Genomic DNA, 24,915 nt, shown 5'->3' on the forward strand with positions numbered 1-24,915 from the left:
AGAGTTCCACCAAGCAAGAATATACAATGTGAAAGGAATAAATGTAACATTCAGATAGGTCTGGCTTTACACACATGAGTAGGCCCATTGACTCATACAAAGATTTTTTAATCTTATTTTTTAATAATGTTTAAAGCTAACCATTCTAGGGAACAGCAATAACCATGCCAGAGAGCCACCAAACACTACATTTATGCTGCACTCTTCAACTGCACAAACCCCCTTTTTATCACTTTCAATTGTCTTGGGGCAGGAAATATCTCTTTAAGCATAGCTTTGCATGCCAAACATACAAATAACAATGATGGGCAGGCACGGTCATTTAGTAGGCCTGTACAAAGTGGCTAGTATTCACTTTGAATTTGGATTCAGCCAATATGGGGGACAGTGATTCAATTCAGTGATTCGAATCACTGTCCTGAATCAATTTGGCTGAATCTGATTCAGAGATTCAGCTGCTGCCGAATCTCTGAATCACGTAGTCCCATCCCCCGCTGGCTCTCCTAGCCCCCGCAATGGCTGCCTTGCCCGCTCCAGCTCCTGGCACTTTATAAAAAACAAACCTAACTCAATGGGTGCTGCTGGGTGGGGGAGTGATCCCTGCTGCGCCTGGCTGCCCCATGCTGCATAGGGGGCTCTGCACAAGCCCCCAGCCTCCCCCCACTGTCCCAGCCAAAAGCCCCCAGACTCACTGGTTCCTGTCCAGTGGGGGGATGAATCTCTTCTGAATTGAATCAGCACCCAAAGCTTCGTACAGCCCTATCATTTAGTAAATCAGCCCATGCTTACCAAATCATTAATAATTTCCTCTGAAACTTCTTGGATGACTGGGCTCTGCATTCCAGCTGGGCTTGGTAACTACTCTGAGTAAATAGAAGGAACTCTAGTGAAGGAAGGGACACCTCCAGGAGCCACCAGTCCTGCAACTATCTTAGAAAGTAGGCCATGAAACCACTGTGATGACAAGGTACTGATGACACTGGGGAGATACTACTGCTGACATACCCATAAGTGACATACCCACTTATAGGTGGCCATCAGATCACCCCTGAGCCTACGCTTTTCCAGGCTAAAGAGTCCCATGTCTCTCAGCCTATCATTGTAAGATCTGTTTTCCTGACCTCTGATCATGCGCGTGGCTCTCCTCTGGACTCTCTCAAGCTTCTCCACATCCTTTTTGAATTGTGGAGCCCAAAACTGGACACAGTACTCCAGCTGAGGCCTCACCAAGGCCGAGTACAAGGGGACGTCATTCTCCCCTTGTACTCGGCCTTGGTGAGGCTGCAGCTGGAGTACTGCGTCCAGTTTTGGGCTCCACAATTCAAAAAGGATGTGGAGAAGCTTGAGAGAGTCCAGAGGAGAGCCACGCGCATGATCAGAGGTCAGGAAAACAGATCTTACAATGACAGGCTGAGAGACATGGGACTCTTTAGCCTGGAAAAGCGTAGGCTCAGGGGTGATCTGATGGCCACCTATAAGTTTATCAAGGGTGACCACCAGGATCTGGGGGAACATCTGTTCACCAGAGCGCCCCAAGGGATGACGAGGTCGAACACTCACAAACTCTTGCAAGACCGTTTCAGGCTGGACATAAGGAAGAATTTCTTTACTGTCCGAGCCCCCAAGGTCTGGAACAGTCTGCCAGCAGAGGTGGTTCAAGCACGTACATTAAACACCTTCAAGAGTAAATTGGATGCTTATCTTGCTGGGATCCTATGACCCCAGCTGACTACCTGCCCTTTGGGCAGGGGGCTGGACTCGATGATCTCCCGAGGTCCCTTCCAGCCCTGATGTCTATGAAATCTATGAAAGATAGATAGGCTCTCACTTGCAGAGCTAAGGGATATGGAATATGCTGCGTGTCACAGCCTGCAGAGAAGGCTAAACAGAAAAACAGGATTAAAACTGAGGAAGGAAAAAAGAACCCTCATTTATGTCACTTTCATATAAATACATATATATATATATATAAAATATATGTGTGTGTGTGTGTGTGTATGTAATGAGGTGTCCATGAGCAAACACAATGCTCCATCTATCTATCTATGTATCTATGTGTGTGTGTGCATAATTGACAACTCATTTACATAAACCCCAAAAAAACTCATTTCAACACCACTTTACATTAGGACTACTGACTTCCTCGTACCTGCATGCCTGATCTCAGGTTCAATCAGGTCAACATAATGTCCCCATTGACAATATTTATTCTACCATAGGACAAGATCAGAATTTGTTTCCCCCGGCTAACAGAACCACGAACAATAAGCAGGGTGATATATGCAGTACAGAGTTTGTCAGATAAAGTTGACTTGGTAGAATTAAAGAATTATTGGGTGAAAGGAACAGGGCAAGGTAGCTTTGACTTGTTTGGATTTTGGCAAAACTTTTAGTTCTATTCTGTATTTGTAAAACTAATCAAATTTGTATTGTGTAATGGGGACTGGAAACTGTAACACAATTAACAATAGCTAATGATAAGCCCCAGGAGAGGCTCACTTAGGCCAAGGGTTAGTGAAGAACTAGTTAGGGAATGTCTGGAGGGACTGGATGTATTCAAGTCAGCTGGTCCGGATGATCTCCACCCTAGAGTACTGAGGGTCATTGCAGGTCCCCTGGCAAGGTTTTACGAGCATTCGTGGTGCTCCGGTGTGGTGCCAGAGGACTGGAAGAGGGCCAATGTGGTTCCCATCTTCAAAAAGGGGTGGAAGGAGGACCCAGGAAACTATAGGCCAGTTAGTCTTACCTCAATCCTGGGCAAGCTTTTTGAGAAAATTATTCTGGCGCATATCCACGAGGGGACAGCAGGGGAGATTATGCTTAGGGGCAACCAACACGGTTTCATTAGCGGTAGGTCCTGTCAGACCAACCTGGTGGCCTTCTATGACCAGATCACCAAATCCTTAGATGCAGGGGTAGCAGTGGACATAGTTTCCTGAACTTTCGGAAGGCCTTCGACACTGTCTCGCACCCCATTCTCATTAAGAAACTGTGGGGCTGTGGTGTCAACACCCACACAGTCAAATGGGTTGCCAACTGGCTGGAGGGTCGCACCCAGAGAGTGGTGGTGGATGGGTCATTTTCGACTTGGAGGGATGTGGGCAGTGGGGTTCCACAGGGCTCGGTCCTCGGGCCTGCACTGTTCAACATCTTCATCAGTGACTTGGACAAGGGGGAAAAAAGCACCCTGTTCAAACTTGCTGATGACACTGAGATGTAGGGGGATGTGGGCATGCTAGAAGTGAGGAATAGACTGCAATTGGACCTAGACAGGTTACAAGGGTGGGCGGATGAGAGTAGGATGGGATTCAACACCAACAAGTGCAAAGTGATGCACCTGGGAGGAACAACCGGCACCATACCTACAAGTTGGGGAACTCCCTTCTTGTCAGTACAGAGGCAGAAAAGGATCTTGGAATTATCATTGACTCCAAGATGAACACGGGCTGGCAGTGTGGGGAGGTAGTCAGGAAGGCCAACCGTACCTTGTCATGCATCCACAGATGCATCTCAAGCAGGTCCAAGGAGGTGATCCTCCCCCTCTATGTGACACTGGTCAGGCCTCAGCTGGAGTCCTGTGTCCAGTTATGGGTGCCGCACTTCAAGAGGGATGTGGACAACATGGAGAGGGTCCAGAGGCGGGCCACTCGTATGATCAGGGGACAGCAGGGCAGGCCCTATGAGGAGAGGCTACAGGACCCGAACCTGTTCAGCCTCCACAAGAGAAGGCTGAGTGGGGATCAAGTGGTCTGTTACAAACTAGTCAGAGGGGACCAGCAGGCACTGGCAAAGTCCCTGTTCCCCCGAGCACTACCCAGAGTGACCAGGAATAACGGTCACAAGCTGGCAGAGGGTAGGTTTAGGTTAGACATCAGGAGGCGCTACTTCACGGTCAGGGCGGCTAGGATCTGGAACCTACTTCCAAGAGAAGTGGTGCTGGCTCCACTCCACTCCCCAGTGGTGCTGGGGGTCTTTAAGAGGAGGCTAGATGTACACCTTGCTGGGGTCATTTGCCCCCAGTACTCTTTCCTGCCAGGGCAGGGGGTCAGATTAGATGATCTACTCAGGTTCCTTCCGACCCTAGAAACTATGAAACTGTTCCTACTGCATTTCTACAACAAAACCTGGAGTACTGCTTGCTAATGTGCACCTCATTACTAGAAAATTATTGACAAATTGGAAGTAGTTTAGAAAGCAACAATAAAATGTCTGGAAAGACTGACTTATGTAGACTCCACTGAGTCAATTTTACTTGGTGTGGCAATATTTTACATTAACCCACAAATCAGATTTACTTATTTAAATTTAAACTTTCATCCTGGGAGTTTCACAAGGGCTCTGCTTTGACTTAACTCTTACTGATGTTGATAAAGGCTTTATATTTGACTTCAGTAATAACAGTGCTATTTAGGAAAAATCACACTCAGATTTCGATGCAGAAGGCAGAGAGAGCATGCTTTTAAAATTCTGATGTTAAAAATCAAGTTTTGACCAGTGTTGAATTTGACCCTTTGATTGTGTAACAGGAATTTATTAGCTCCTTGTTACAAAGAAGGGGGAAATCAGCAGAGAAGTTCCTTGTATTTTTTCCAAGTCCCCCTCCCCCTCCACCCCACATAAGATGTGGCAGAGATAAGGACTGCAGGCTGCAAACACAGGAAGTACTAAGTAGTAACCAGTAACTCATTAACTTTAAAGGCAGGAACCAGGGGCAGATCATTCATCAGAAAGAAGGTGGTCCCCTGTGAACAGATGAAGAGCAGGGATTGCCCATAGAAGGTGGAAGGCCAGGGGTAATGATGCTTAGCCCCACCAAATGCAGCTCCACTGGTCCAATGCCACTGCCACCATAGTGCCACGCCCAGCATCCTCACCATGCGCCAGCCTTACAACAGCCTTGAGAGAGGAGGGGTGGTCCTATACCACCCTGTACTACACCCTGCTTTCTGCCCTGCACCACCCCCTGCACCATCCCCTGCACTTCCAGCCCTTCCAAATAATATTTTCTCTTGCCCCTGCTGCGATTGCATAGAATGAGAGGTAAAGCTGGAACCACCTCCACCCAGCCGGCGAGGATGAAAACCCAGAAGCCAGGTCTGGCACAGTGGGCCTAGGCATAAGGATCCAGCTTGAAAGGGGTGGACTCTGAGAGGGCTGAAGGCCTGGCAAGGGAGAAGAGGGCTTGAGAAGGCCCAATGTTGTCTTGGGACAAGTTGGCCATTAGAGTGACTCAACAGTAGGGTTACCATATATCTAGGTTTTCCAGTACATGTCCTCTTTTTGGGTCATCCCATCTCCATTTGGGCATTTTTTAAAATATCAGCAAATGTGCAGGATTTTGTTCTGCCTCTGCTTTCTCAGCAGTTCTTGGATTGCTCCAGTGAAGATCTGCTTGGGGCTATGGGCAGTGGGAGAAGGTGATTGGAGGTCGGGGCATCATGTGCCCTGAGCGTGGGACCCAGAAGCTGCAGGCAGGTAAGTGTGTGTGTGTGTGTGTGTGTGTGTGTGTGCACGCGCACATTCCTGCCAGTGCTAGGGCTGCAGCAAAGCGGGAAGGTGCGGGAAGGGGAGAGGAGGATTCTTTTGGGCAGCAGAGCTGCAGCGGGGCAGGGGGCTGCAGGTTGAGAGTGAGGGGCACTGGCAGGGGGCTGTGGGTTGAGAGTGAGGCACGGCAGCATGGCTGGGGGGCAGAAGGCTGCAGGTCAGGAGTGAGGGGCACCAGCAGGGCTGCGGGGGGCAGGGGGCTGGGGATTGGGACTGAGGTGTATCAGCAGGGAAAGGGGAGCTGCAGGATGGGAGTGAAGGGCACCCACATGGTCTGTGGGGCAAAGTAATGTGGGTGAAGCATCAGGAGCAGCAGGACTGTGGGGGTGGCTGTGACTTAGGAGTGAGGAGCAGGGGTAGGTCACGGGAATATCACTGCCCCCCCACACAATCATATAACTCCTCCCACCCTACTCCCTCCTTCCCCCCACAGGTGTTCTCTTTTTTGAAACTGGAAATATGGTAACCCTACTCAACAGTAACATATGCAAGGCATGGCTGTGGCTACAGAGAAGGCCGGAGGCCATGGTCACAGCCATTAAGGCACCTGGAGCCTAGGCATCATGAGAAACAGCTCACCCTATGGGAAATATCCCTGAGCCTTTTATTAACGATTTATTAAATAGCACCAAAGCGTGGCAAGGAAGCAAGGAAGGAGCACTCAAGTGCAAAGGCAGGCTACAGGGCAGGTGCTATCATGTCACTTGATTCCAAACCTGCTGCAAATTGGAAATATGCAATCAAATCAAAGGTAACCATGGGGAAAGGTATAATAGGGGTATTTTTCTAGATACAGTCAAGCACAGTTATACCAGTGATGAGTAAGGAAAAATTAATACACAAATGAGAACCTAGTTAACTGTTTCACAAATATGAATAAAGCATATTTATAATAGAACATGAAGCCTCCATTAAATAATACCTCATTTATTTTTTTCATCTCAAATAAATGGCTTTAAACTATTTCTCATTTTATTGTTTAGTATTATTTATTTATGAAGGAGCTTCTGACTACAGGAAGTCTAGTGTTTTTCTCTTCATTTTGAGGTACTTTTGAGGTATATTTGGCTTCATTTAGGTCTCAGAATTTAAAAAATGTATATATTCACTTTCCAGACAATTATTACATAAATTTGGAGTGATTATCAATCACAGACGTGTCATCAGTAAGTAGAAGAAAAGCTGGGAGACATTTTAAGGACTTTTAAAGAGAATGTGGCCTTGATGTTGATATGCTTTATTAGTGTTTAAAAGCCTGTGTAAGAGAAATTTCTTTTCCCAAATATTGGCCTCTGTCTTGCAAGGTTCATAGTCTTGATGCAGGAATAGAACTGTCAACTGGGTAAGATGGATCTACAGAGGTTAAATTTTCCCCTGCATTTTAGGGCTTTCTGCCACTGTGGCATATATCAGTGGTGACTAACCCACAGGCCACAAGTGGCACACAAATATGCTTTGTGTGGTATGTAGCAGATCCTGCAGGGAGAGCACAAAACAGAGCAATAGATCAGGCAAAGGAAAGAGATCAGAGTGGCACTTGGGGAAGGAGCAGAGCTTTCCAAAAAGGTTGTCATCCCCCCTGCCCCGGTCCTCCCCGCCGATATAGACAAAACTTCAGATGGGAAAGGGAATAGACTTAAGCCTCCTCAAATTCCTCCAAATCCTCCGTACCACAGACAATAATATTTAACTCTACTGTCTTTCTCTTCTTGTATCACCTCCTCAGGGATTATTATAACCTAAGGGCTATTGGACCTTATCAATACACTAGAGTCTAATACTAACAGTAGTGAGCCTACTGGTCTGTGAGAGTTAAAGGTATGTTTAAATGTTATGCTGGGTCAGGGCCAGAATACTCAGCACTTACTGGAAATGAGCCCACAAGGATAAAATATCAGTTGCTGTCTGTGAGAAATTTACCATATTGCTATGTTTATCATGAACATGATATCAACAGAGAAATTAGTTTTAATTTCAAAATGAGTTCACATACAGCAGGAGAAAATGGGCATCGTTTGGATCATCAATGTATAGTTTCTATATCCCATCTCATATAAATCTAGCCAGGTAGAGTAACGATGAGAAAGGTGGGGTGTTCCAGCCTATATTGCTCTTAGATAACATTTACATGAAATGCGTGTGGCATACCTGAGGAGACACTCTGTTATGCAGCACTGAAATATTTATGTGAGACAAACCCATTTAAGGAACCGATTTGCACAGTATTTCTCTGACTCCAGTGAGAGCTGAGAAAAATGTCGCCTTACAAAGTTGAATGCTGGGTTCTTTAAGAATCAATCAATACTTAGTATAGTAATGAGTTACGTGAATGTTAAACAACAATAGATAAAGAAATTGTTCCCCTGCTTTCAGAATTAGTGTTGTTTCAGAAGGCAAACAGACCATTCATTTCCTGTCAATGCTCCCACTTCGTTTATATTAGTTTAATTTACTGCTTGTTCCTCATACTAATCTATTCTTGTATAAATTCCCACAAAGAATTATATTACACTGTTTTGAATTATTTCCATTTAGATCATTCAGAACTTCATCCCGTATTGTCAAAAGCATATTGTACATATAATTTCTGGAGCTTCATCTGTTTAAATCATTTCTTCAGCAGTCTTTTCTCTAAATATGCCCCATCGGATAGCATTCACTTTGTCTTTAGTCAGGTAAAATTCCTGGTTAAAATGAAATGGGAAATTTTCATGAGCAGTTATCAGCAGGAATCCAGGTTTTCCATTTCCTGTGGAAAAACACAGTAAAATGTAGATTTACCCCTTTATCAGAGGAAAACATGGATTTCTCATTTGAGCAGAGAAACCCATGGATTTTGCAGATTTGTAACAAGCCCTCTACAGACTGGCAGAGTTGGCCTCTACAGTCTGGCAGGGGCTGGGAGGGAGCGGGAGAAGGGTGTTCAGGCAGGGGCCACCATGTGCATGTATATGCACATGGCTGCCAGGCAGCCTGGAGAGCAATTCCCATAGGTAGGTGGCAGGGGGGATTGAAGACCCCATAAGGAGGGAGTTAGTCAAGGCTGCAGCTGGGGCTGCTGCCCAACCAGGCAGTGCATGGGGCTTGGGGTCTAGGGCTGCACTGCACGGCTGCAGGAGCCTGGCGGGGAGCAGGGCAGGGTCACAGTTGACTCATCGGGAAGGCTCCCCACTGCTGCATACAATCCCAGGTGGGGCGGGGGGACCTATGTCCCCCAGATCTGTGCACAGAGTAGGGATGGGATGAGCTGCCTGCTGCAGGCTTGGGATCCCCCCTTGCTGCCCTCCCCCAGCACCTCTGCAGCCCAGTGGGTAAAACTCAGTGCTGCAGGGAATGGGGGGTGCACACAGGAAAGCTGGTTGGCACTGTGAACTCCACATTACCCTGGTGATGCATCCCCTGTGGCATGGGGTTGTCCCCTCACTGTTGAAATGCATGCAGGGGATGCATGGCAGGGCAGTGTGGAGGTCGCAGCAGCAAGCAGCTTTCCTGTGTGAGCTCACTCTGTCTTGCAGCACTGGGTTGTACCTGCTGGGCTGCAAAGGCCCTGGGGGAGGGCAGCTGGGTGAGAGCCCAAGCCCTCAGTGGGCAGCCCGCATCCAACCCCGTCCCCAGTCTGTGCACAGATCTGGGGGGCACGGGTCCCCCCTGACCCCCAAGAGTGCAGAGTGGGGGGGACCTGCCCCCCCCGACCTGAGCCCACAGCAGGTAGCAGTGGGGGAGCTGGGTTCTGCTCTGCTGTGGCAGCCACTGCTTCCTGTGGACTCAGGTCCCTGTCCCCAGAGCCCTGGTAGCTGGTGGCCCCCTCTGGTAGGGCTGGGAGGCAAGGGGCACCAGTAGGACTGTGGGGGCTGTGGGAGGGCTTTAATTTTAATCATGGATTTGCAGGTATTTATGAGAGAATTTGTGATTTTTTATATCAAGGAAAACCAAGATCCTTGGTCATCAGATAAGGAATGAAGAATCAAATATCCTACAAGTAGCTTAAAGCCCATAAGTGATCTCATGAATTTATCAAATAACTTTCTTACGAAGCAAAATAATTAGAAAATGTTCCACGCCTAGTTCATATACTGGTATTAATTATGAAGTATAGTTATGCATTTACCTTCCCCTGTTTTTCATTATATAACTCATTTCTATGAATAAACCAAATAATTCTCTTGTTGCTCCTTCTCACTCTTATTTTGATTTATTGGTCCCTCTTTGGGACTAATGCTCCCCTTTGTGGTATGCAATGTAGAAGAGACAAACCACAGTAGGATGTTGGTGGCAGAAGGGCATGTGAGTGGCTACATGGTAAAATTCCTCTCATCACTTTTCCTCGTTTGTGTTCTGTCATATGGCTTATCTGAGGAAAGTAAATTCCAGAGGATGAGAAGTCAGGGAAATCGCTGGTCAGCTATTCCCTTGATTTTTAACTTGAAGGTGTGTACTTCTCTTCACTTTTTCTCACTGTGGTGCATGCAAAGTGGAAACTAGACCTGACAGACCAGATAGAAACAGGTTTTAGGAGAATCACAGACCAAGGCTCTAGCCAAGCTGGAAACTGTCTTCTACAAACCAATTGTGCTAGCCCATACTGGAAGCTCCCCTTTCAGGATATGCACCATAGCTGCATCCCAGACTCAGCTTCTTTAAAGGAACACTATGACAAAGCAGCTGAGAGATGCAGTTAGCTGTGTTAATCTAAAGTTAGGCAAAAGGCAGGGTAGATCTGATCTATCCTGTCCTTCCATCCTTTTGAATGCCTGGAACTTGGCTCTATGTGGCAAATGATTTATGTAAAAATACTTATGATACAACCAATTGTAAAGTATGGGCCTAGTTCAGGTAGAAAGGGAATGTCCATAGAGCAGGAGGTAGTAAATCTAATGAAGTGTGTGTAAGTTATACCACTAAAGCAGGTAAAATTTTCAGGCAGTGTATTACGGGGTGGCTATGTTAATGTAGGGTGGGCTAACTGCAACCAGATCTCTGGACAGTGCACACAACATTTTGTCAATTGCTGATTTTTGTCTGTGTGTACATACCCCAATGATACCAACCAAAAAGCAATATGAAGGCAGGTGCTGATAGTTCATCTAAAACTCCTAGTGTCAATTGCCCATTTGTCTTTGAAAAACATCTTTATGGTTCACTACACTGGTTGATTGGACAACGCTGAATGTACTTGCTGACAGTTATTATGAATGGGCACTTCTTGCACTCTGTATGCTAATACGTTTGACTTTGTACTGTGTCCTACATTGTAGGCTCTTTTTTTGCTAACTCTTGATTGCATTCAAGCTGGCAATACCCATACCAGCACCATTTTCCTTGTGCCTATCCATTCCTCAGCTTCTCTCGCACTTTCATACTTCAGGTGGTCTCTAATTTTGTGGTTCCTTCTATGTTTTGAATTTAGCACTGTGATTTCAGTGACAGAAGAGATAAACACTTAAGTAAAAGAATGATCATAAGAATGTCCTTAATAACAATTGAAAAAGAGAGGAGTTTTACAGAAAATTCGATATAGGATGAAAATTGCATTCAGATAGCAGAAAAAAGGAATGAAATACTCGATGGCCTCCAGTAAATAAGGCAATGTAATGCATCGTTTGACCCAGTACTCTTTCCTGCCATGGCAGGGGGTTGGACTAGATGATCTACTCAGGTCCCTTCCGACCCTAGAAGCTATGAAACTATCAACACTGTTTGTTACAGTGAGCCAAATTGGTGGTATTAGCCCGTGAAATACTGGCTGCCTCTTGTGAATTTCTGAGCACTTCCTAAAAAAACATTTGAAGGCACTCAGTGGGTGTATCTACACATGCAATCAATACACACAAATAAACTCCGGAGCTTATTGCTTTCACCCAGGGAGGATGGAGGAGGCGTGGCGGGGGGGCTGGGGGGGGTCGGGCTGGGATCAGCCTGGCAGTCCAGGGCTGCTCCAACAGGGTTCCACATTGCTGCAGAGGGGCTGGCTGAAGCACAAGAATGCTTCAGCATGGGGCTAGCCAGCAGAGTTTATTAGTTTCATACAGGGTTTATTAGTTTTGTGCATCCTAATAGAAGTGCACATGTAGACACCAAGATGTTTACTGCAGTTAATTATTCAGCTGTGCAATAAATCTCTCATGTGGACACACCCAGTGTGTCTTAGACCAGACTCAGATTGGCCCTGGGTTATCAAATACATCCAGACTGTGTTGTCTGGCTCCTACTGAAGATATATTTTAACAGCTTTACAAGCAGCAAGACAGCGTTACAAGGTCAAATGAATTTGTATAAGTAGAAGTTTTCTGATGAAAATACAAATGGCTGTTATTAGCTATTCAGCAATTTTTTAATCTTTCTTTGTTTTGGTCAATTAGCATGATACAAAACTAAAGTGCTGTAGCAAAGCATGGCCAGGTTTTGATACTCTAAAGATTTTATGTTTACAGCCAGAGAAATGAATGTATTCAAAGCAAACTATTTGATAAATGAACCTTAGCTTTGCACAACTGCATCTGTTGATAAAGAAAGGATATTTAAGTTTGTAAAAATTATTCTGTCAATTTTCAACAATGTACCAACAGGTCAGCATTTTGTATCTTATTGATTTTTGCCCAACACGATTTTTTGCTAATAATTTTTGTAGACAGCTGTTTTCAATAAAAATGAAAATTAGGAGTATCTAAGATTAATAGAACTGTGTTGGTAACAAGATAGCTGGAAAAAATTCTCTTGTGAATAACATAAATTAATAATTTGTGTATTTTTTGTGTGTTTATAGATGTAAGCATTATTCTATAACAAAATCAGATCCTTAATTTATTCTTTATTCACTTACTCGCTTTCCTAGTTAGATTAACAAACTATATTCAAATAGAAACACATCACATCCCCTGGGTGCCTTTAAAACTAATTCTCATAGTAACATGAAAAAAGACTTCAAAGATAATTATGAAAATAAAGATAATAATAAAACATGACATAAATATAAAGACTCTTCACAGCAGACATTAGACTTAATTCTGAAACCCTCATTCTGGTTGCATTGCATCTGGAGAGATGCACTAAATATGGTCTGCAGTAATCAATCAATCACATCAACTCTTTTGCCCTATTGCTAGAAAACAGGACAGCCCTTGCAATGTACCAAGTTGTTTTTAAAAAGGGTTGCTAAAGACTAGGATTGACTGAAAAAAATCTTTATGGATGGTTTTTCCATGTTAATTTGTCAATATTATAACATTCCATAGGAGCATACAGATTTTGAAGAAAGAAAATTGAAAGCTTAATACTATGATAAAAAAGACATGAAACATTTCACAATTTCATTTTAACATTATGTTTTCTTTTGAAATTTACTTTACAGGTTCCTTTTACATTATTATTTTATAAATATTAACTTATATGATGTTAATTTTTATGATATATAATGGATTAAATTATAGTCCTCTGTGTGTGTGTGTGTGTGTGTGTGTGTGTGTGTGTGTGTGTGTGTGAGATACCTTGTCTTTAGCAAGGCTTTTGACACTGTCTCCCATGATGTGTGTGGGCTTTGGCTTCTTCAACCATGGCATGCACTTCAGGGAATGCAACCTATTGGAAAGAGATGGTATCTACCTCCTGGATAGAGCTTTAAACTGAGATTGCTGGGGGATGGGCCATTGACTACTAGTACAAACCTGAGAAATGGCAACCTTGAAACCAGCATACCCTGGTACAATAAGAAGCATTCTCTGACATCCAGAGACAGCAGAAGGCCGGGGCTAAGGTAGCTGAGCTCCCCCAAATGCGGGGCAGCAGGTAGGGTCAGGCTGCAAGGCAGCCCGGCCATGGGCCCCAAGTGGCTGCAGCAGGGATGGGAAGGGGCATGCACACAGCCAGTATTGCAGCTCGGGTGTATATCACTAATGGCACAGCAGGCAAGTACCAGCCAATTCTGAAGGGGAAGGAGCTTGTGGAGGCAGATTGAGACTTTAGCAGTGAGGGAGAGAGTGGAACAGAAGCAGGGGCTGGGGTGGGTGGGGCCCCTGGCCAGGCCCAGGTGGTGGGACAATTTGGGCCTGAGCAACTCCTCCAGTGGTGCAAAGGGTGGGGGGCTCCTGCCTCTGTGTGTACCCCAGTGGAGGCCCAGGGGGTCACATGCCCCTCCATCTGTGTGCAGGGCAGAGGCAACTGCTGCTGCACACTGTGCTTTGCACCCCACTGCAGCTGTCCTGGGAGCAACGTGACACCACATATCTGCCACCACTGTACTGTGCCATGCCCCTGCCCAACCGGCAGTGGGATGCACATAACGTTGCACAGCACTGGAGGCAGCTACAGCTGCAGAGGGGCACAAAGCCTAGTGGCAACTGCCTCTGTCCCACACACAAATGGGAGGTACACATGCATGCTCAGCCCACCCAAATACTTTTTTCTCCCTCTGCTGACACCAGCCAATGAACAGGTTATTCCACAGGTCACCTGGAAACCTAAAGCCCCCAATGACAGGCTTAGTTGCCTGTACACAAACAGCAGAAATATGAGAAACAAGCAGGATGAACTGGTTCTCCTGCTAACCAACAAGTGATATGATCTTATAAGGATTATGGAGACCTGGTGGGACTCCACCTATGATTGGACCACAGGTATAGGAGGGTACACACTGTATAGGAGGGACTGTGTTGGGAAAAAGGGTAGAGAAGTTGCTCTCTATGTGAAGGAACATTATACTTCCCTAGAAGTGAAGGTTGGAAGCAAAGAAGGGTGACTTGAGACCCTCTAGGTCAAGATACAGGGAGAACTTGGGGAAGGGGATTTGTTTGTAGGAGTTTACTATAGACATCCAAACCAAAAGGAAGAGCTCAACCTGGTCATCATGGGTGACTTCAACTCCTAGGCATTTCACGGGATGAGCACTCAGCAAGATTTGATCGCTTACCAAGCTTTCTCACTTGCATTGAGGAATTCAAGAAGTCTATGGGCTGATCAGAGGCAAGGCACTCCTTGTTTTGGTTCTGAACAAAGGGGACAGAGCAACCTAAGGATTGTAGGGAAACTGTGCTACAGATGATCACTTTCCCCATCCACCATAAGTCAGAGAAATTGGCCAGTAGAGTAGATGTCCATGATTTTAGGAAAGCTGACTTCCACAAGCTTAGGAGATTGGTTGGCAAAGCCTTGTGGGACCATGTTCTGATGAGAAAGGGAGTACAAGGAGAGTGGTCATTCCTCCAGGAAGAGATCCTAGAAGCACAAGGGAAGTCCATTGCTGTTCACAAGAAAGGCAGCAAAAGGTTTGGGAGACAAAAAGTTTGGCTCAACAGGGAAGTCATAGACCTCCTAAAATTAAAATGAGAAGCCTACAAGGGATGCAAGTCAGAAATTACTACCAAAGTACTCAGCAATAGCCCACACCTGTAGGGAGTGGATTAGGACAGCAAACTAACAAACTGAATTCAAATTGGCAACCAGAATCAAGGACAACAAAAATTCCTTCTGTAGATATGTAGGAAGTTGGAGAAAAGACAAGGGAAGCATAGGGTCCCTGGTGAATAAAATGGGACAGCTAATAACCAACACTTAGGCAAAACCGAACTTCTAAATGAATATTTCACATCAGTATTCCACCAGTCGAAGGGTGTTAGTCTGCTTGACAGGAATCAGGATGATCAAGGTAGGGATGACCACCCTCCCATAGTTGGCAAAGATCTTATCGGGGAGCACCTACAGAAGTTAAATATCGACAAGTCAGCAAGATCAGATGAACTACACCCAAGAGTGCTAAAAGAACTGGCCAACATCTTCACACGACCTATGGCAAAGTCATTTAAAGACTCGTGGCACTTGGGAGAGGTTCCAGATGACAGGAAGAAGGCCAATGTGGTGCCTATCTTTAAGAAAGGGAGAAAAGAGGACCGGGAATTACAGGCCAAATAGTTTGACCTCAATCTCCAGGTAAAATCCTGGAGAAAATTATCAAAGAATCCATTAGTGATAGGTTAACAGAAGGCAGTATTCTGAAGGATAGTCAACATGGCTTATTATTGGCAGGTCACAACAAACCAACCTCATTTCCTTCTATGATCAGGTAACTCACCACCTGAATAGGGGAAATGAGGTTGATGTCATATACTTCAACTTCAAAAAGGCCTTCGACCTGGTCTCCCACGATATCTTTATGGTAAAATTGGGAAAATATGGCTTCAACTACTTTACAGTCCGGTGGCTAGGTAACTGGCTTCAAAGTAGGACCCAGCGAGTGCTGACTGACGAAACTGAGTCAACAAGGCAGAAGGTGACCAGTACTTTAGGGTTCTGTACTCGGACTAGTGCTCTTCAACATGGTCATCAAAGATTGGGATTTGGGTATTAAAAGTGAACAGGGAAAGTTTGACAACACCAAACTATGGCCATGCTTAAGGACAGGCTGGCAAAACAGGCCAACCTAGACAGAATTGGAAAGTGGGCAGACCTCAACCTGATGTTGTTTAATACGGTGAAATGTAAAGTGCTCCATCTGGGGAGAAATGATACGAAACACACTTACAGACTTATCAGTGCAACGCTTGCCAGCACCACAACTGAATGAGACCTGGGTGTTGTGATAAACCACAAAATGGACATGAGCCACCAATGCAATGCCGTAACTGGCAGAGCTAATAAAACACTGGCATGCATCTACCAAGGCATCTCGAGCAACACTAAAGATGTCATCCTCCCACTGTACTCAGCCTTGATGAGACCGCAGTGGTAGTACTGTTTCCAGTTCTGGGCACCACACTTCAGGAAGGAAGTGGAGAAACTCCAAAGAGTCCAAAGGAGGGCCACGTGCATATTTAGAGGCCAAGAGACCGGGTCATATGAGGAGAGGCTGAATGACTTGGCACTGTTCAGCCTGGAGAAGAGGAGACTCAGAGGGGACTTGACGGCAGCCTATAATCCTATATCAGGGTATACATCAGGGCTGGGGGAGCATCTATTCACCAAGGCCCACCAGCGGAGGACAAGAAACAACAGGCACATATTGCTTCCCAGCAGTCTTTCCTGCCCAAGTGCAGGGCAGCTGGACCTGATGATCTATAAGGTCCCTTCCAGTCCCTAACATTTATGAAACTATGACATTCTCAATAACAAGCTATGGAAATACAGACTAATGAAAGTACTATAATGTGGATATATAACTGATTAGATCATAATGCTCAGTGAGTAGTCATCAATAGTTCCATGTCTTGAGTGAATATGTATCAAGTAGGGTTCCTCGGGGAGTCTGTCCTAGGATTTTTTAATATCTTCATTAATGATGTAGATGAATGAATTGACTGCACATCTATCAAATTTTCAGATGACACCAACTTGGGTGAGTTGCAGACACTGGAGGTCAGGGCCAGGATCCAGAATGACCTGGATAGACTAGAAAAATGGTCTGCAATCAACCAGATGAAATTCAACAAGGGGAAGTGCAAAAGTCCTGCAGCTGGGATAGAAGGACAGCATATGCAAATACAAACTGTGGAATGACTGGTTAGGCTGCAGTACTGCAAAGGACCTAGAGTTACAGCAGACCACAAGCTGAATATGAGTCAACAGTGTCCTCTGACTGCAAAAAAAGGCCAACAGCATACTGGGTTGTATTAACAAGGAAGTGATTATTCCATTCTCTTCAACACTGATCTGGCCTCACCTGAAATATTTTGTCCAGTTTTGGGCCCCACAACACAAGAAGGATGTGGACAGATTGAAAAGGGTCCAACAGAGTGATGAAAATAATTATGGAGGGGTCTGGAAAGCAAGACTTATAGGGAAAGGAGATCGCGAGCCGCTCTATTTAAAGTGCCACAGCGTCTCATGCATTAGCATTCCCGTGCTTCAAAATGGTAGTGGAGGCACCTGAACTAAATCTCATTGGACTAGCTTTAGTTCAAGCATCTCCACCACTATTTTGAAATGTGGGGGCACAGATACATGAGACACAGGAGGCTTCTAGAATGCAGTAATTACCACACTCCAGCAGACTTGATTAATCAAGTCTGTTCCAACACACTGTAATTACAGTGTATTGGACCAGCCTCTTGCTCATATACAGGCACCCATTAAGTACTTCAGAAAAATCTGTCCACCTTGATGCTGAAATAGGAGCAGAGATCTTCTGAAAGTGTAGACCTGGCCAGTGAGTTCAGCTGAACACCTGGCTGCTAGTTTCACAATGGAATCACTAGAAGCTGAATTCTTTGAAAATATAGCTATTTTAAAATGAATGGCATATCTATGCTGCAAAATAAAGGTGTGATTGTTACACATTCTAGCATGCCTGTGCAAGCTTAATCTAAGTAGCCAACTAGGGTGTGGTGACCTGGGCTTCAGGATGTTGTAATTTAGAGTATATACCTATGCTCCCTGGGAAATTCTGACTCTTGTTACTAACAGATGTTCAAAGCGCCTGTTCCTGGCACTTCCCTAGTACTGTTGCCCATGCTAGCTAGTGACTCTGAATTACACCTCAAAACTTATCAGCAGCTAGTATTGATTTTGGTAGAGTGCTGAAATGTGTTCTCAATGTGAAACACCATGTATTAAACCAGCAGTTGGATTTTGTGTTACTTGGCAATCTTTGTTTTTGGAAAGCCTATGTTTAGCTGCATTTTCCAAGAAGCCAGTAGCAATAGCATAACTGAGGTGTCTGACAGTAGCCCCAGGTGCCATATTTATGGGGGGGCATAAAAGAATCTGCTACCTCAGCGGCAGCTAACCACACAGCCACAATCAGCATGACGGGAGCTGGGGCTGCCCTGGGCATCACAGCTGCCCTGCGTGAGAAGCTTCACTGCTATACCTGTTTTGTTTAGATTACCTCTTGCTACACTAATGACAAATTCTGAAAATATGAGCTATCCAATACAAATAAAACTATATACCACAGCTGTGTCAAATGGATATTACCTATTATGCGTGATGCAGACTGTTTAATTTCACTTAATTTTCTTCCAAATATAAAATTAAATATCTCACACTCTTGAGATTAAATTTCTAAGGAATTAGAAATGGGATAGGCAGTTTTTAGAGAGACCAGTGCATTTTCTCGCTTCAGGTGCATAAAGCAGCAAATCTGCAATTATGGAATATGGACAAAATATCAAATTCAGATCCCAGTCAAATCAATGGAAAAATTATGCTGATCCTCTGTAGCAGTGGGATCCAAGCTTTATGGTAGGTATGCTTCAAATTAGACCCACACCCTCCCTGAGTACCACACTGATCCTTTTCCCTTAACCAATCTGCTCTTCAGCCTTCTGACCCTGCTCCATGCTTCCTGACCAAACTGCTGGTCCAGTCTGTGGATAATTTCTTGTTCAAGTTGGTTTTAAAGTTTTGTTGTTTAAGTACAGCTACTTTAAGTTCAGTGATGGGATTTGCAGGGAGGTTAAAGTGTTCTGGCATAAGTAAAAGCTCATGCTTCTGGAGTTGATGTAAAAAATCATGAAGAACAGGAAAAAAGGCAGACAAAACTAAAACTAGAAGGGACCTTATAGGCACATCCAGACAAGCGCGCATGTGCCTCTTGCCCCATCTGAAACCCCTTTGAGGTTGGGCAACAAGCACGTGTGGGAACGAAAAAACATTCCCCACGCTGCAAACTTGCAATGCAGGGAGAAAATTAGACCCCTGGATATCTAGGGGTCTAAAACAACTGAAGTTTAAAAAAGTGGGGCAGGGCATGATCCAGGACCATGCCCTGAGGCAACCAGAGGCTGGGTCCTCCATGCCAGAGAGTCTCCATGGATGGCCCCTCGCCCTGATACTGAAACACGCCATCGGCCAGATCACGTTTCAGCACCAGGGCTCCAGTGCTGGTGAGTAAGTGGTTGGGGGGGCTTTAGGAGGGGAGGGGGGACCATAGGGGGACTCCCGATGGCCCTGCCCACTCCCCCAGCCCCCCTGAGCCCTGCTGGGGCTGGCCCCTCCCCCGCCACCCCCCCAAGCCCCCAACTCCTGCCGCGGCTGGCTCTTCCCTCCTGAGCCCCCCTGAGCCTTCTGACTCCTCCCATAGCCAGCCCCACCCCCCAAACCCTCCATCCCTGCCCCCCTGCCCCATAGTTTAAAGAAACAAAAAAACCCAACCCCCTGCACTTACCCATAGCCATGTGGCTGGCTGGAGCCCCACCCACACAGTACGGGGAAGGCTCACAGCCCCAGTGGCCCCAGCCCAGGCCCTGCTGCCCTCCCCACTGTCCTGTGCTGCCTAGGGGGCTCTTCCTGGCAGCCCTGGAGCTTCCCAACCCCTTCTAAGATAAGCAGAGGCATTTTTTTCTTTTCTTTTTCTGGGTTTTTTTTTTACAGGGACAGTGCCTGAGGTTGTAGAGGTAGCCTTATGGGCCTGGGGGTGCAAGTTGGGGGGTGCGGCTGGGTGGGAAAGCCATTTGGGGGTCTGGGGGAGGGTCTGGGGAGCAGCCATTGGGGGGGCTGCAGCAGCTGGTGGGGGATGGGCCCAGGTGTGGCAGCAATCAGGGGGCTGGGGTGGGGAATGTGGTAGCCCCTGCGGGGGCCATTTGACCCCCATTGAGGAGCCATACCCCTTGTGTGGGGGCTGAATCCCCTGTTAGGGGGCTGAATCCCTTGTGTGGGTGCCATCACCCTGTGGGAGGGCAGCAAAATATGTATTCATAAAATATGTATTTACTGCTCACTTTATTATTTATAAGAAACTTGCTTTACCACTGTAGATATATCAATAAAATATTGTCCAACTGATTGCTGTCTCTGTCTCACTCTCTCTCTTTATAGTGTTTTTTTTGTTTTACTTGTGGAGGAACATGGATTTGAGGGTATTTTACAGAGTGACTTTGGGATTTTTTTTATCAGGGATTTTTCAGTTTTCCAATAGTGAACACCAGAATTCCTGCTAGGGAGGCCAGTGGTAGGACCCTGCTTGCTCAGAGCTGGCACCTTGGACACATCTGGCTGTGGCTGACCTCCTGGCCAAATGGGGCCAAGAGGACATGCTTTGACAGCTCAAACAGGCCACCACACCCAGAACATCTTCTGGGCAATAGCTGCCCAAATGACTGGGCAGGGGGCACACTTGGCAGTAGTGCCCCACAGAAGCCAACTCTGCAACCACAGTCTACTGGCAGCTGGCCCAGAGGGGAAGATGCCTCTACTGGCTGTGCAGTCCCCATCTGGGTCTGACAGGTGCACAGCAGGTCATATCCAGGTAGCAGTCCCCACTGCAGACTGCTGCAGTGGGTGCAGGGAACTCTCAGGGCTGCTTCAGCAGTCCAGGTGGCACAAGGGGTAGTGTCCCCAGGTACCAATTGGTTGGGCCCCAGAAGCTCCTGAGAGCTAGTAGCCCTGAACTCATTGTTAGGGCAGCTTTTTATACTGCTGGGGATAGCACAGGTACTAGTCCCTGGCTGAAGATCCGGGAGGAGCCAGACAGGGTTATTTTGCCCCAAGTGGCACAATTTGCTTCACAACAAAGTGCATATGAGCATGTGAGCTGAAGCAAAAAGCCCCGGACCAAATTTGCACCACTTCTATTTGAGCTGCTGCAAACACATGGGCTTGCATGTGTGGACACGCCCCATGAGGTCTAGTCCAGCTCCCTACTCAAGGCACTATCATCCCTGTCTATGCAAGCAGCAGATTATGCAGTTCTTACTGCACAGTCACCTAGTACTTGGATAAACAGTATGCTTATGCATTACTGCACCATACCATAGCTGCATGTTTTCTTTTCTGATGCTACTACTCAGTAATATCATACGTAGATGTCCCTGGTATTAGCCAAACTCAGACTAACAAGTAGGAACAAAAGAGAGTCTAATCTTGGACTTTGTTGAAAATTCCACTCTTGAACAATAAAGACCTCAGAAAGAATGGCAAAAATAAAGTGAATATTTTCAGTATACTAGAAGTGGTAGATTTGCAAGACAAGGGATGGGTCCTTTGGGTCAGGGAGTAAGAAACATGTAAAGAAGTAAAGGACTTGCAGAGAATCAAAAAATATTTTTTGCATTTGTCTACCAGAGAAAATCTTAAGTTATCCCATACTAGTGTCCAAATAGGGAGTGCTGGAACAAATTGATTAAAATGGAACAAGTTAATATATCATTTTTATGCAGGAGCTCTCTAGGAATGAGGTGGCTGCACTGCTGTCAGGAATACGTAGTCTTTCATAAAAATGACCCACTATGTCAGAAGACTGAAAGGCAATAAGACACTAAAAAAGATCCTGGAAATTACAGCCCAATAAACCTTTCTTCATTCAGCTAAACAAGCTAAAATGATAAATTAAAACAGAATTATAAATCTTCATACCTTTCTGTACTGTGCCCACTATGCCCATGGAGCTTTGTTACAAAATTTATGCATATAAAGATGATGATATTTTTTAGAATTCATGTACCACTTAGCAAACATCAAAAAAGCTCTTTTCCAGCTATCAGCATTCAACATGTCTGCTTTAATCAGAGTTGTTGTGTTTTAATGAAAAGGATATTGATTTTCATCTATCTGATTTAGAAAATCAGTTTTTGTCTACAGTTAAGTTGACTATTTATACAAACCTCATCATTTGTAAGTATAGTGCATCTTGTTATTGATATTTTAACTCTGATAGTTTAAGAGGAGTTTTCCAATAATTGTCTGAAACAGTTCTTTTTTGTTTTGTCAGCAAAAATAAGTTTTAGTGCACTCCCCATTGAGATCTTTATCATTGCTGGGATGTGTCCTTTTTAAATCAATAACAACTCTGTTGATCTTACAACCTATGTTGTAAGCTCAAGTTACATTCTAGCATCCTAGACATTACCCATCCTCTTCAGAAACAAGTTTTTCTGTTTCCAACTAGAGTCGAAACATTATTGAAACACCACGTAAGATACAATAATGAGTCCTAAACCTATTAAAAAATGGAAGACAATAATAACCAAGAAAAATCTACCAGATGGTCATTTTAATAAATACATTGAAGGTTTTTTTTTCCAATTTTGTTGAATAACATAACAGAAACTTTCAGACCACCAAACCAGTTTTCACAATCTGTCATTAAGTTTGCATTTCACAGAAATAGTCCTGACGAGCACTAATAGATGAATGTTTGTGCAATAATAAAACAGTATAAGGCATATTTACACCATCCTTACATACAGAACACTGTACACACAAAAAAATCACAGATCCAGAACAAAGCAAATTGAATCCTCTAGACATGTCACGTTTATAGGCTTGGCATTAAACAAATATTTATCCAAGCAACAGACAAACCTTTTGTTCTTGTGTGATTTATTTGTAACATTGTGCTCATGCAAAATGGATATTTGCTTTATTGCATTAACATTGAAAGAATACTGGGATTTGATTCTGAAACCAGTTCACCCGAATTTAAACTCTGCTCTCTCTTTATCTGTAGCAAGTTGGAGTCATTGTTACTGCTGACATAAAATGAAGAGTTATCTGATGACTGGGTTTGTATCTGATAAATTCCAAAATGACAATGAAGGTGATTATATTTTGAACTCTTTCTTGATCATGCACATTTTATTTTACTATTATAAAATGGTTTAGACCCAATACCTTTTGCTTTTTATTTCTATGGTTTTTTAAAAGAAAGCACGTACTTTCCAACATCCACTGTTCACAGAAAGAAATGAGCAGCAGAAATCACTCTGACTGCAGAATATACGATAAGGACATCAGTAGGATAGTGGCAATTTAATAAACATCAAATGCACCAGAGATACGTCGTGAAAGAGGTGATTACTATAACCCATATTTTTGTAAGAGTTCAGACTGCCATGGACGTTTGCGTTCTGGAAAGTAATCTGGAATGTGGATTTTTTTAAAATCTTGAATACATTTTCTCATTTCTTCTTCAACACTCAGCTTCTCACACACCTTCTTTTTAGAAAGATTTGTTTCTCTGGATTTGCTAATGAGAGTTTGAAAGAGCTCACTGTTCCTGCGTTTGTCTGGTGGTGGCATCCACTGCACAGGGGCCTTCTTTGATGGGCGATCCAAAGTTAGAGTATTTGGTTGGTGTCCTGTAGCCTGTTGGTTGCTGGCAGCATTTTCTTGAGGAGTGCTAGCCTCTGAATGGCTGTCACAACTAGAAGTGGACAACTCATTACATGAAGTCCCACTTTCACTTCCTTTGTCTGTGACTTTGTCATGCTTCCTTTCCTCATGTTCTTGTTTAGGAGAGACAGTTCTCTGTGGTGGTCCTAGCAAAAAGGAAAAAAAATCCGTTAAGCAAGCAGGAGCCTAAAGAGAAAAACTAAACTCTGTTTTTATCATTTTTAAATACACTGAATTCCTCTTGATGGAATCACTGGTTAATAGAATCAGTCACTTTTTTTTATCAATATGGGAATACCAAAACCATTTGAATATTATTACAAGTAAAGCTTGCTCATATTAGAATTACAATTTTCAGTTTTCGGAATCATTTTACCCAAGAAGCCTGAAGATTTTACAGTTTTGTGAGGAGCCCTATACAGACTGGCAGAGTTCCAGCCTACAGGGGGATGAGAGGGAGTGGGAGGAGGGCTGTCAGGCAGGGGACAGCATATTCATATACTGTAGATGCACATGGCCCCAGGCAACATGGAGAACAGCTGCCGCAGGTAAGTGGGAGGGAGAATTGAGCACCTGTAGGGAGGGTAGGAGGGAGTTGGGCAGGGCTGAGGCCCCAGCTGTGAGACGGGTCCACAGGTGGCTCATCCAGGGGTTAGGAGGTGGGGGCTGGGCTCCCTGGTGACGCGTCCCCTGTGAGCACAGTAGCTTTGAGCGGCACAACCCTGTGCCACTGCCATCACTACCTGTGCCCGATCCCAGCCCCACCCCAGGCATAGATCTGGGGGGCACAGGTCCCCCCCGACCTCCCTAGGAGTGCACACCATGCTGAAGAGCTGGCCTCACCCCACGTGCCTGATCCCACAGTGGGCAGCAGCAGGTGAGGAGCCAGGCTCCACTCCGCTGCAGCAGCTGCCACCTCCAGGAGGCTGTGAACCTGGGTCCCTGGCCCCATAGCCCTAGCAGCTGGCACCCCCTCTGGTAGGGCCTGAGGGCTAGGGACTGGGGGCAAGAGGCACCAGCAGGGTTGTGGGGGGGAGTGAGTATTTGTCTTCTTAAAAGAATGGGTCTCCTTTTAATGGAATCAGCCAGTTACTAGAATCAAATCACCTTTTCCCAACGTGATTCCAATAAGAGGAATTCACTGTAACATGTGTGACGGCCAGAACCAGAAGGATTAATAAGCAATAATATATGCTTCTTGGAGACATTTGGAATTTTTGCCTAATATAAAGCAAATATAACTTGTCTGTCATAAGTGATAAAACTAACTATTTGTGGAACTGACTGAGCCCCAAAGGCGAAGCTGTAGCTGCAAGACAGTTTTTGCTCAGGGTT

At 45.0% G+C, this 24,915-nt stretch overlaps 1 protein-coding gene across 1 annotated transcript in view; it reads right to left on the bottom strand.

Moving 5' to 3' along the window:
- Positions 1-22,453: 22,453 nt before the first annotated feature.
- The window catches only part of KCTD8 (potassium channel tetramerization domain containing 8), a 175,480-nt gene continuing 173,018 nt past the window's right edge, over positions 22,454-24,915 (bottom strand). Inside the window, exon 2 of the mRNA XM_090035861.1 lies at positions 22,454-23,726. Coding sequence (XP_089891987.1) covers positions 23,266-23,726 — 461 coding nt within the window. The 3' untranslated portion in view covers positions 22,454-23,265. The remainder of the gene's footprint in view (positions 23,727-24,915) is intronic.

The sequence above is a fragment of the Crocodylus siamensis genome, chromosome 2 (genome assembly GCF_052110815.1).
Source record: "Crocodylus siamensis isolate JL-2025a chromosome 2, ASM5211081v1, whole genome shotgun sequence".
Lineage (NCBI taxonomy): Eukaryota > Metazoa > Chordata > Crocodylia > Crocodylidae > Crocodylus > Crocodylus siamensis.